This window comes from Lycorma delicatula, chromosome 5, assembly GCF_047948215.1.
Source record: "Lycorma delicatula isolate Av1 chromosome 5, ASM4794821v1, whole genome shotgun sequence".
In the NCBI taxonomy this organism is placed as follows: Eukaryota; Metazoa; Arthropoda; class Insecta; order Hemiptera; family Fulgoridae; genus Lycorma; species Lycorma delicatula.
Window position 1 is genome coordinate 120,451,391 of NC_134459.1, and position 12,938 is coordinate 120,464,328.

Sequence of the window (12,938 nt, forward strand, 5' to 3'; positions counted from 1 at the left end):
GATAAAAGGCCGAGACGCTACTACTCGCGCCACGGAGGCCGCCTTGTTTAATTGTACCTACACGTAATCAGCTTAACCAAAAAAAAATGTAATTTATATTACGATTTAAACGTAACATTTATACGATTAAAATTTCAGATCTCAGATTTATTAGAATTTCAGAAAATATACGATTTCAGATCTCAGCTCACGGTATTGAAATTAGCACACCAAACCGATTAAATCTCAATAATTTGTATTGAGCGCTAGTATAACATAATCAACTTTTGCAAAGATTGCTTTCAATAATAGTTTTTTAATTGCATAAAATGTAGAAAAATATTCATTCGTGGATTAATTTCATCAATCAATTATATTATTAGGACTCTTACCCGAACACTTACCCGTACACTGAACTTCGTACGTTATCATCATAACTTAACGTTTGCATCGCTCGCTAACCTCATTTAATTAACCTTAAATATTAGCCGATTTTTAGGCTGAATCCATAATTATAAACAATAACCAATTATTCAGTCTGAAAATAAAGTATATTACGCTTGTACAGTGCTGAATTACGAAATTTTTGATAATGGTACTAAGTAACTTACGAGGAACGTAATTCTGGTGAAAGTCGTATCCGACCATTAATTTCAATAAAATCGGAGATAGTTCCTAATTGTAAATAATTATCAGAAACTGAATTTAATTTACACTTTTTTTTCAAATTTCATCATACATCGCGAAATTTAGTTGAAAATTTTATTAATCTTGTTTAGTCCTTTGCTTAATGATACGTATCATTTTTTAAATAGTTTATTATTCATACGAAATAATTTTTACTTTATTTCATTAGAAATTTTAATGTTAAAAAAAAATAATAATTTGGAACAAAAAATTATCTAGACATAAATTAAATACAAAACATTATTTTAAAAAGTATATAATAATTTAAGAAATTTCCAATATATTTTGGGACTTTTTTATAATTACTTCACCTGCATAGGTAGGACCTACCTCCATAATTACCTACCTACATAATTATAAAAAAAAGGAACCGCATTAAGGAAATTAACTTTGAAAAGATTTTTTTTGCGTTTCTGTTTATGACAATGTAATGGATTGTGATAATTTTTAAATATATATCTTTTTTAACAACAAACCGAGCCAAAATTAGTATAATTAAACTTTTATTTTATTTTCAGTAGTGGTGCTGTTTTTCTCGCTCTTGTGTCAGCTGATATTACGATGTCTTTTTTATTTCTTTGTTTTTTTATTTTACGCACTATGTAGAATATTGAAGAGTGAAAAATCTTTGTAAAGATTTACTGGAGACTTACTTCTCAAAATTTGTGAGTGAGTATTTTAATTTAATTTTCCAATAACCTACTTTCATCTTGTAATTAAAATACCTGAATAATAAATTTGTTAAATATCTCTAAATGCCTTTGCAAGAAAATGTTAAACCACCAGGGTCGATTGGAATTTAGTCATTTTTAGTATCCAAAAATCCCGAAATTATTAATAATGATACAGTAGCAAGTTATATGTTTGAACTTGTTTAAAGACCATGTGCTTACTACGTGTACCTGTACGACACATAAGTGAACATCTGTGTAATGCATGGCCAAGATCGTGTTGGTATGATAAATTCATAGTCCATGTTATGTATTGGTATTGGCGGTACGTATTTTCACATTAGTTCAGTTTCTTACTAACATTATTGAACATAACGATATTTTAATTTTAAGAAACCTGGCTATTTTTAGTTGTTTGCAGACCCCCTTTGTGACAATATAAAGTAAAGTAGACTGAAAAGCAACCGTTTATTTATCATATGGTGCTATGAGAATGTATTATTTGCAAGTGGCATTTATTTTAAAAGAGCAAACCATTAAGGTACCTGTGGGTTGAACTAGATCAACTCAAACCATTTTTTGAGGGTATTATCGAATGGAGTATCTGTACAATTCTACAATTTCGGCTTACTTGCCGCCCCCCGCAGGTTACACTCCAAACACCCCTCTGAAGAGATGTCGGATCGGGACAGAATTTTTTCATCAGTTATGTTATTATAGCTGACAGCTGACTAGTTTTAATACCCGGTAGTTTCTAAAAAGGTCCTAAGCAACGGTAGTAAGTCTAAAACTTAAAAGCTAAGCGAAACCTTACGTACTATTCTATCTTCAGTAATTAAGGTACTTTTAGAATATTTTGTTTTATTTTTCAAAAAAATCCTTGTTTTATTCTAATTTTGCGTTTGGTCTATAAACAATGTCTGTTTTCTGTTAGTACCTTGAATTGAATTTAAAGAGGGAGTGGTATGTAAAATTAACAATTCGTCTTTGTAAAGCGTTATGTATTCATATAGGAACTTGAATGGAATGAACGGATAATTAGTAGTCTCTTTCTGTTTTTCAGAAAGAAGATATTTTATTTATCGTAGATTTTGCCATGTTGGCTAACCTGTTAAAACTTCTCATTTTGTATTGGAATAGGAAACAGCTGACCCAACATCACTAGCGTGATTGTCGTTTTAAGCGGTATGTTAATTTGGGCTAAGTTGCTGATATTTGTTTGTTAATTGTGATTATTTAGGCGAGAACTTTTTCTGCAAACTTTAAAATGAGTCTCGATGAACAAACAAAAACCGTTACAGAAGAAGATAAACAAAAAGCTGAAAAGTTTAAGGCAGATGCGAATGAATTTTTTAAAAGTGAGTGGTGTTGAATTTGGTTAATTAGGCTCGTGTTTGCCGATTGTATTAAATATTTATATACAAATAAAATAAATATTTTTTCTATACGTAACAATTTTGAGTAAAAAATGAGTGCTAGCAACTTCACTGTTTGTTGCAGAAATTGCTTTTATTGGCAATGAGTTTTTGAAGATTCTTGTTCAGAGCTTGTTTTGTACCTAAAATGATAACATATTACAAACCTTTATTTTTGTGTAATTTTATCCGTGAAGTAGCTCGCGTATTTTAAGGTGTGTAGAAGAAATAAATTTACCAAACATAATTCATGTGGAGGTTATATTTATGGTAGGACTATTTTGAGAAAAGCCTAGTAGTTACCTAGGCTTAACTAAACGAATTCGTTTAGTTTATTCATGTATTGTTTGTTACATACTGCTGATTCATACTCTATAGAATAGATGTGCAATTTATCAGGCCAGAAATGCAGTGTGTTTATTGATATTGTTATTGATTTGTTTGTAAGTCTGTTTTAGATTTATTTTAACAGAATTCCATGCTATCTGTGAATATTTTGCACTTATTTTTTATAATTTTGCATTATCACAAAAAATATTAGTGTTTTTTTTCGTTTTGGTTATTTTTCATTATATGGGTGTCACTTTAGATTTTCTTTAATATGAAAGTAATTAATATATTTCCAACTCTCTACTAGTAGATAGAGATATTAATTGTGTCATTTAACACTTGTAAACTATTCAGTCTGTAACAGTAACATAACTTGTCAAAAGGTAAATATTCAAAATTTTTAATTTTTAAATGAATAGTAATTTGGTTTTAATTTAATATTTGAATTAGTTTTTGTTGAAAGTATAATTTAGTTCCACTAGCTAGACAAATTGAGGTGTCATGGTAAATGAGAAGTTACAAAATGCTGCTGAATTGCTTGGCAATTTTGAGTTCATTCCCTGAATTAAAATTATGGTTGTTAATGAATGTAATCTTGTGACTTATTATTATTGTATTAAATAAGTATCATGGGGCATTCAAATATAAACATTTTATATTTTTACTTTAAAGTTATTAATGACATAAATATATTGTAGTTTTCACTAAAACATATTTCATGTCCTTAAAACCAGCAGAATTAATGTTTTTATAGGTAAATTTTTGCTGACATTGTAAATTTCAATTGAAATTAATTCTGTTTTGATTCTTTATCTGTTTGAATTTTAGATTTATAAAAATAACTTCGTTATTTCTTATGTTAAAAATTAGTTTCCAAGATAATAAAATAGGGTGTCAATTCATTGTTTGGTACCTTTTATTTCTCCAAAAACAGTAATAACCAATGTCAAATTGAGCAGCAGACTGTGTTTTCTAACACAATACTTCAATTTCATATTTCCATGACACAAGCTCTGAGCTTATGAGGAGAATTAATCATAAAAAAATTCTTTAGCAGAACAGGTCGTGTTTGCTTCTGTTAGAATTTTTAATAAATTACCGATCTATTAAAAAATCTTCTATCGGTTTATTTAAAACGCAGTTCATATATTTTCTTTTACAGCAGCAATATTACTTATCAAAGAATTTTTAAATAATACTAATTTAAAAAAAACCTAAATATTCTGCCCCCTTTTACGTGCCCCCCTAACATGTACATAAATATGAACTTAAAATTTTCATTAACATTTGAATTATAAATTATTTTGTAGTAATATCAATATCTTCATGAATTGAGCTTTAATGCTATTTCACTGGTTATATATTAAACAATCAATGTGTATTTTAATCACATTATTTTTTATTTTATAATTAGTTGTGTATTTTGTGATCCTTCTCTGATCAAGTTTTTACCATAGTTTTCCTTTATTCATCCACCCAAGGGATTTCAAAAGGGACTGCTGGGGCAGTCCCTTTTTTATGTAGAGTAGCCTCATATCTACACATTCCTGACATGATATATATTATGTACCAATATAAATAAAGATTTATTTGTTTATATTGATAAAATACCTCGGCGCACCCTTATTTGAATAAATCTTGTATAGAAATGTGTGAAACTTATAAACAACTTTATTAGCACTATATCTATTTGATATTTATTGTCACAAAAATTAATTTTACAGTTTTTTCTTTTATTATTTAATTTTGAGCATGCTTATTCAATGAATGTATTTATTATTCATGTACAAATTGAGACATTGTAAGAATTTATTACAGATCATTTTTAAGTATATTGTAATGTGTTATTAGTTTGGGCAGAATGTCTCTTTCTTTCATATTTATATTTGTGAAACATCAATGTCGTCTGTTCACTGGAACTATCTCTACTTTAAACTAGTTGTTTATCATTACTAGTAATTCAGTTGGAACAATTTACAAGGGAAGAAGTTTAGCTCTGAGCTTTAGAAAGTTGGGCTGAAGAGAATAAACATAATTTATCATTCTTGAATAAGCTTTTGGTAATATGGAATGGAATAATTACTTTTACAAACACTTTAAAGAAACTGGGATTGAATTAAAAATTATTTGTAAGCTGTCAACAAGAATCTGGTAGTTTAAGATTTAATGATCAGAAAGGCAAGATTTACTGTAGTGATGTAACTTATTTTCCATATTTTATAAGAAATCATAAAAAAGGATTGAAGGGAAAAAATGAGATCAGAGTAGCAGTCTTAAGGAAGAAAAATAAAGATTGCATCATTTACCCACCGGGTTGGTCTAGTGGTGAATGCTTCTTTGCAAATCAGCTGATTTTGAAGTCAGAGTTCCAGCATTCATGTCCCAGTAAAGGCAGTTACTTTTATACGGATTTAAATACTAGATCGTGGATACTGGTGTTCTTTGGTGGTTGCGTTTCAATTAATCACACATCTCAGAAATGATCGATCTGAGACTGTAAAGGATTACACTTCACTTACATTCATACATATCATCCTCATTCATCCTGTGAAGTAATATCCGACTGTGATTCCCAGAGGCTAAACAGGAAAAAAGAAGGAAGGGCATGATTTACCAATCTAAATTCTTTTACCAAAATATTGAATAGTATAGACTCATTAAATTTTTTCCATTGGTAGAAAAGGAATTTAACTTAAATCAAATGAGAGTAAAATGAAAAATTTTAAATGCAAAAGAAAATGAAATAGTAGTGGATACATAATAAGATCTTTTTTATGCAGTGAAAAAACAATGATGAACAGTGTACTGAAAACATTATAACAATCAATGAAAATTTCATGTAGAAAAAATTATTTGTGTACAGTGTACTATTTTATTATACACTAAGTTTAGATTAAAAAATGTAGTCCACAGTGGACAAAAATAAACAAGTAAGTCAATTCAAGTAATTAATTAATTAATGATAAAAAAATCTTACATTTTATAACTGTCATTAGGAAGAAACTTGATATAATTAACTTTCCTGCCAGTAATTTAAATGCTTGTCTGAGTTAATGAGTGTGTAAATAGCCTAATTATACCAGTTTAATGAAATAAGTTTAAAAACAATTTTTGTCTATTGTTATGAAAGTTTGGTTTATTGTAAAAATTTTTACAGTTTTATTAGGTGACTATTTCAACAGAAGAATCTTATGACAACTTAATCCTCCAAAGGAAACTAACAGACAAAATAATTAGAAATACTAAATGAAATTTCCACAAGGACATGTTAAGTCAAGTAGAAGAAAATTTTAACAAAAATAAATTGAGTGATTACTTCAAAACATTTGGTAAATATCTGCAAAAATTTGATCCCCTTACACTAATGCTAAAAGATGAAGAAGATAAAATAGCCCACAGTAGTAAAGAAAATACTAAAATCCTGGCTGAAGCACTCAAAAAACTTTATAATTGTGAAGAACCTGTAGAATTGCTCCTTCTAGAAACCAATCCAGAAGATATCTCTAAATGGGAAGAAGCTGATCCCTCATTCTACATCGAATTAACACAAGCAATAAAAGAATTGAACTACAAAGCTTGTGGTGAAGATCAAGTGTTTGTGCAAGTTTGGTAAAATGCCACTCAAAACACATTGGTAGAATTGCACAGACATTTGATAGGAATGTAGAAAGAAGAAACACTCCCAGAACAGAGGACGACTGGTATAATTCACCTGCTTTACAAAAAAGGAGAGAAGATAAACCCAGATAACTACACGGGGATAACACTGTTAGACTGCACCTATAAAATCATCTCCAGAATAATCTTAAAGTTAAAAATACATTAGAGCCCCAATTAGAGGAATATCAAGGTCGATTTAGGCCATATAGAAGTTGTGCAGGCCAGATTCTTACATTAAAACTAATAATGGAAAACTTTAAAATAAACAAGCAATTATTTGTAACTTTCATTGGTTTTAAAAAGTCTTATGAAAGTATTCGTAAACCAACTTTGCTAGAGATCCTATGAAATTATGGGCTTCACTCAAAATTGGTGAAAATGAATTAAAATTAACAAACACACAGATCAAGGTTAAATTTAGAGGAGAAATGTGACCGGATTGAGACAAGGTGATGGACTTTCTCCACTGCTATTCAATATTACAGTGGACTTCATAATTACCATTTGGCAAAAGGAAAGTCCTGTTAAAACAACTATAGGAACTGGCAAAAATTCAATAAAAACTAATATATTAGGATTTACTGATGATTTGGCCTTACTAGCACTAAATATGGAAGAGGTTAAAAAACTAATCACCAGCCTAGAAAAAATTTCTTAAAGGACTGGCCTGAAAATTTCTTATGAAAAGACAGAAATATTGGCCATGTATTCCCTCTGTATAAGCAAAATCAAAGTTAACGGTAAAGAAATAAAAATAGTTGAACAATTTCAATATTTAGGTGAAATCATTCACTGCAGATTGAAGGAAAAACAAACATGGAAAAACAGAATAACTAAAATTAAATTACAAAGTCCAACTTGGCAAACATACAATACAAAAGTCTCTCAATAAAATCCAAAATTCACTATTATAAAACAGTAGTTCTTCCAGTGGCGCTTTATGCTTGTGAGACTATCTATTAAATTGAATGAAAGTAAAACAGAAAGGATAATTATCAGAACTTGTTTAAATAAAAGTTATCAAAAGGATGGATGGAGTCTGGTGAATTGCCACAAATGAAACGGTCTACAAACAAGTCGACCTGATTCTCAGTACAATGAAAAACGAAGGATTTCCCATTTTTTCCACATATTAAGAATGTCTTAGAACCGAATTCTAAAACAACTGGTCACGAGGAATATTAACAAAAAACCTTTGAAAAATATGTTGGAGAAATCCAGAGATCTTCAAGAAATTGGCTTGAGGGTTGAGGACGCCTGTGATAAAATGAAAATTAACTATGCACTTCAAAACAATAGATTCAATGTTAAAAAATTAGAAAGGCATAACAGCGTGGAGGTTACAGACGAGATCAGGAAGCAATGATCCAACAGAATGAAGAAATACTGGGAAAATCGAAAGGCCAGACTAATACAAAAATTCAACAGGAACTGAAATTGGATGACTAAAGTTGTCCAATGTGGCCTCACAAGTAAAAATAATAAAGTCATCCAATAAACCAAGTATGCATTATTTATTGTTTGATGGCATTATCTGTAATGAGTATCATGAATAATGGGTCTTTAAATAGGAGTATTAGTTATAATTTAAAATAAATTGTGTTAATCACAATTACACAGTAGAATTATTGATAAGCCGACTGATATCACTGTAATAAGTACCACACACATGCATGTACCTGTATGTGTTATCAACCAAGATTTTATGTGTATTAGCCAAGTATGTATATTAATAATCTTTATTTTTGTACTATTTATCCTATTAAACATTATTGTAAGTTCATATTCTAGTGCTGGTTATTATATTTGTGTGTCTTTTTAATTTTGTAATTACCAAGACTTGTTACATAATATTTTTTGTTTTTGTTACCAAACAATGTGAACTATTTTTGAAAAGCAGTAATTGATTGTAAATTCAAAATTTCTCACTTTTATTCATGTAAATTTTTAAAATTTTTATATATTAATAAGATCTGGTTTTTGTAAGATTATGTAGATGTAATGTTGAATAATTTTAACTCTGATTAGTTTATTGTATTTGATGTAATGTATCTGACAATTTTTTTTTTCAGAACAAGATTTTGGCGAGGCAATTAGACTATACACACAGGCAATAGAATTAAATCCAACTGTAGCTGTTTATTATGGTAATAGGAGTTTTGCACATTTAAAAATGGAATGTTTTGGTTATGCATTAGCAGATGCAATGAAGTCAATAGAAATAGATAAGACATATGTTAAAGGTTATTATAGAAGAGCTGCAGCATACATGTCATTAGGAAAATTCAAACTTGCTCTTAAAGCTTTTGAAGCTGTAAGTTTCTTTTTAACTAATTCTTAATTTCATAGTTTTTTTTAGTGTTTTAAAAGCATTATGCTGTTTATAATGCTGAAATAGTATTGTTAGATATTACATTATTCAAACCATTCTTTGTTTAGTATGATGTCCAGTAAAAATCTCCAAGTATTTATATTATTTAAAACTTTCGAGCTCCTCTTATTTAAATGAAATTTATTTATTCATACACTAACCACAGACTGACAGCCAGTTATATTTAGTTTTCTTTTTTGTTTATGTTATATAAGAAATGAATTTTAAAGCTTGTGAAACCCATGCCAGACCAGAATTTCAATCCTGAACCTTCTGGTTGTAAAGCAGAAATGCTACCAATCTAACATAGAAGAAGTTAAAAGATATATATGTGAAATGCGAATTAACAGATGTATTTACATAAAAAATTCAACTTTGTCATATACTTTGCTCACAGTATATAATATAAGAAAAAAACCAATATGGAACTGCTTTATGTAAAACATTTTATTTTTAAATTGTGACTGAGGAATCCTCAATACATAATGAAAGTAATTCAAAAGTGTACTTTTCAGTAATCGTGAAAACTGGTGGAACTTATTATTTCTATGAGTAGATGCTGTTGTTATAGTACACTGCAACAAGCTTACCTGAATATTATCTTCCCCATAGATATAAAAATGTTTCTCTAATATTTCCCATTACTTAGAAATTAAAAAAAAAAAAAATTTAGCACTTTCCTGCATGTCAGCAATCTTAACTATAATTTTTTTCTTTATTGTAACATGGAAATGAAAACTATATTAATATTGATTATTCATTTACATAATATGCTTTATGTGGTATGTGGGGATGTCCCTGCATACCATGTGGTGTGGGGATGGCCCTACATACCTTGAGGTCCCTAATGTTTCATCGAATGTTATTCACTCTGTTTCAGTGAATGACTTTATCCACTCTTGTGTGTGGTTAGTCAACATTATTGCCCTTTGCAATAGGCCTGGCCCTACACAGAGTTCCACATTTCGTTGTCCAAAAACCCGGGGCAACCAGCCCAAGGTTTCCTTTCACAAACACAGTAAAATACATTATAACAATCAAAAGTAAGGTAACCATAGAAAAACATCTGATCCTATATTGTAGGCCATTTGCCAAATAACAAACCTTTTTAGTAATGTTGCCAATGTCACCAGTCCTGTCATTTGGGACCCCATTCAGCATACTCCTCCATCTTGGTTTTCAGGATGCCTGTGACAAGGTTAGATACATTTTCCCATTGCAGCTGCGCCTGAAGCATGTGCTCTACTGCGTTGTCCGGTGTCAGCCACTCCAGGCCTGACAGCTGCCAACGACCTGCCCATCTGGCACATTAAAAAAAAGTGTGTTCCGAGGTGTCAAATGAGCTACAGTATACACAGTGTGGTGTGTCCTGTCAACTAAATTTGTAAAGATACGTGCCGAACTCCCTGTGACCTGAGAGGAATTGTGTAACACAGTAAGTCACCTCTCTGTGCTTCCTCCGTAGCCATGGGTCGATGTGTGGTATCAGATAGCGGGTCTACACACCCTTATCAGAGGTATCCCAAATCCTCTGCCACTCCTCTTTACATAATATGCTGCCACAACACTATTTGAATCAATTTTATTTCTGACCAAAAATCATTTTTCATTTTCTTAAAAATAATTATTTTCTTAAATTAAATTACCATCAAAGTATATCATCAATTTTGTTTTCTTGGCAAAACTAAATGAAGTTATTTTCTAAAATTATTTTATTACAACAAAAAAAGAATTGTTCAACAAAGCTACTTGTTGAAAAATTGTTTAATTTAATTAAAACTAAAACTAGTAATCTCTCCATAGAACAGAAAATATTTTTTTTTTGTATTTTTAATAAAAATATTCCTAGAGTGATAATTCAAGTGAAGAAAAAATATTCGTTATGTTTGATCTCATTATATTAAGATAAAATTCACTAGTAAAATTAGGTATACATGACTTAATTTTTCTTATCATTGCTTACATGAAGTAATCAGTATCTGTATTACTGTTAAAGTTAATTGTCTTTTTTTTTCATATTAATTGCTGTTTAGTTATTGCACTATGCATTATGATTTCTAAATTACATGTAATGTATTATTATTTTTATTATTATTATTAGTTATATTTACTGTAATTTTTTGTTTTATCAGTTTACAGAAACAATTTTAAATATAATATAAATTGATAGCTAACCATAGTTGAAATATAAGATGTATGTCTACATTCATATTTATACACATATAACAATTATATATTACAATGTTCTCAGTTTTAGAATTTTAAAGTTTACATACTCATACAAATTTCATGAGTATGTAAATAATAGTGTTGTTATTATTAAAATTTACAACATTACAAGCTTATTTTGTTGTATAAAGCTAAGAGTTATTTATGAAGTGTGGCAAGAAGAGTTCATTGAAAATTGTATTCTTACTTCATACACCATTTGTATATTTTCTCATAAATTTTTATTTATTTATTTCATTTTCAGCCATTTTATAATAGCTGTTAACTCCTCTACAGAAAAGTCAATTTTTTACAATATTTTAAAAGTGGAATAAAAAAACATTATATACCTAATAATTAAAATGAAATTATTTAGCAAAAATGTAAATAAAATTTATAAAAATTATTTATTTAATATTTTATAAAAGTATTCTAATTTTTGACACTGGTTATATGGAAGTCAGTTTTATTTTTTCTTTCAGTTAGATTGTTTTTACATACTGAATTTATTTATAAATAGTTTGTAAAGTTAAATAAACCCATTTTTTTACTTACAGATTTAATGGGATCCAATTTCATGGTGCTCATTAAAAAGAAATCCCCATGATGCCCAATAAAGATGACATAACATTAAAACTAGTGCACTTTTCTATTTAAAAGAAACCACCGGAATCTGTAGTATTATTCCCAAATAAGACAGAAAAACTGACTTTTATTTGTCATCCCTAATTGATTATTGGTATGAAAAGGAAAATCGAGGTAAACATATAGTTTATTACAGCTTTTGAAAATATCGAAATGCCTACAAAAACAAGACAGTTTTAGATGGTTCAAATTTTTTTTATGTGCACAAAATATGAATGTTTCACAGAAAGAATAGCATTGTTTTAATTTCTGTAACAACATGAATTTGATTTTTAATAAATTTTTAAATGGCTGAAAGATTGTAATCAATCAATCTAATAATGAAAAAAAAAAAAAGTTTGAAAAGGCAATCAGTTTGCTAATTAAGTACATTTTCTACATTTTGTTATTAAGTGACTGCTGAAAAAAAGTATATGACCTTTCTCAAAGTGTTCCTTTTGGAAACGTAAGAAAAAATATGACCCTTCTCAAAGTTTTCCTTATAGAAATTTAAGAAAGAATTAATTATGTTTTACCTTGATTTAAACATTTTGATCATTAGTAATTTCAGATTATTAGGTTGTTATTGATTTAAGGAAATTTATAATAAAAACCTGCATACACTTTTGTAGTACCTCTCTTATTATTGTAGTAAGAAAAGGGATGATGAATTTTAGTACAAATGTTATATATTTATTTTTTTAAGAAAAATTATATTTATTGTATTTAAAATAATTTACTTTTTCTATAAAAAAAAAATTATTTGAAAATTTATAAATGCAAGGTTTAATTAATTTTTTCTTGTTAAACCACTTATACAGTTTTGGGCTTAACCCAAAACATTTATTATGGATAAACTTTCAGTATTTTTTTTTTTTTTATATATCAACATTACCACTTTTCAGAAAGCTACTTCATTTTCCTGAAATTTTTAAATTAAATATTGCAGATAGAAGCATGCACATAGGTTTACCCAGTAATTAATAGTATGAA

At 28.6% G+C, this 12,938-nt stretch overlaps 1 protein-coding gene across 2 annotated transcripts in view; it reads left to right on the forward strand.

The window, feature by feature from the left end:
- Positions 1–2,478: 2,478 nt before the first annotated feature.
- Positions 2,479–12,938, forward strand: part of PpD3 (protein phosphatase D3) — a 36,512-nt gene continuing 26,052 nt past the window's right edge. Inside the window, exons 1-2 of one of the 2 annotated variants that reach the window (XM_075366969.1) lie at positions 2,479–2,695; positions 8,815–9,056. In XM_075366969.1, the coding sequence (XP_075223084.1) occupies positions 2,605–2,695; positions 8,815–9,056 (333 nt within the window). In that variant the 5' untranslated portion in view covers positions 2,479–2,604. Of the gene's footprint in view, positions 2,696–5,858; positions 6,013–8,814; positions 9,057–12,938 lie in introns of those variants that run through there. The other variant, XM_075366970.1, reaches the window with a different exon arrangement.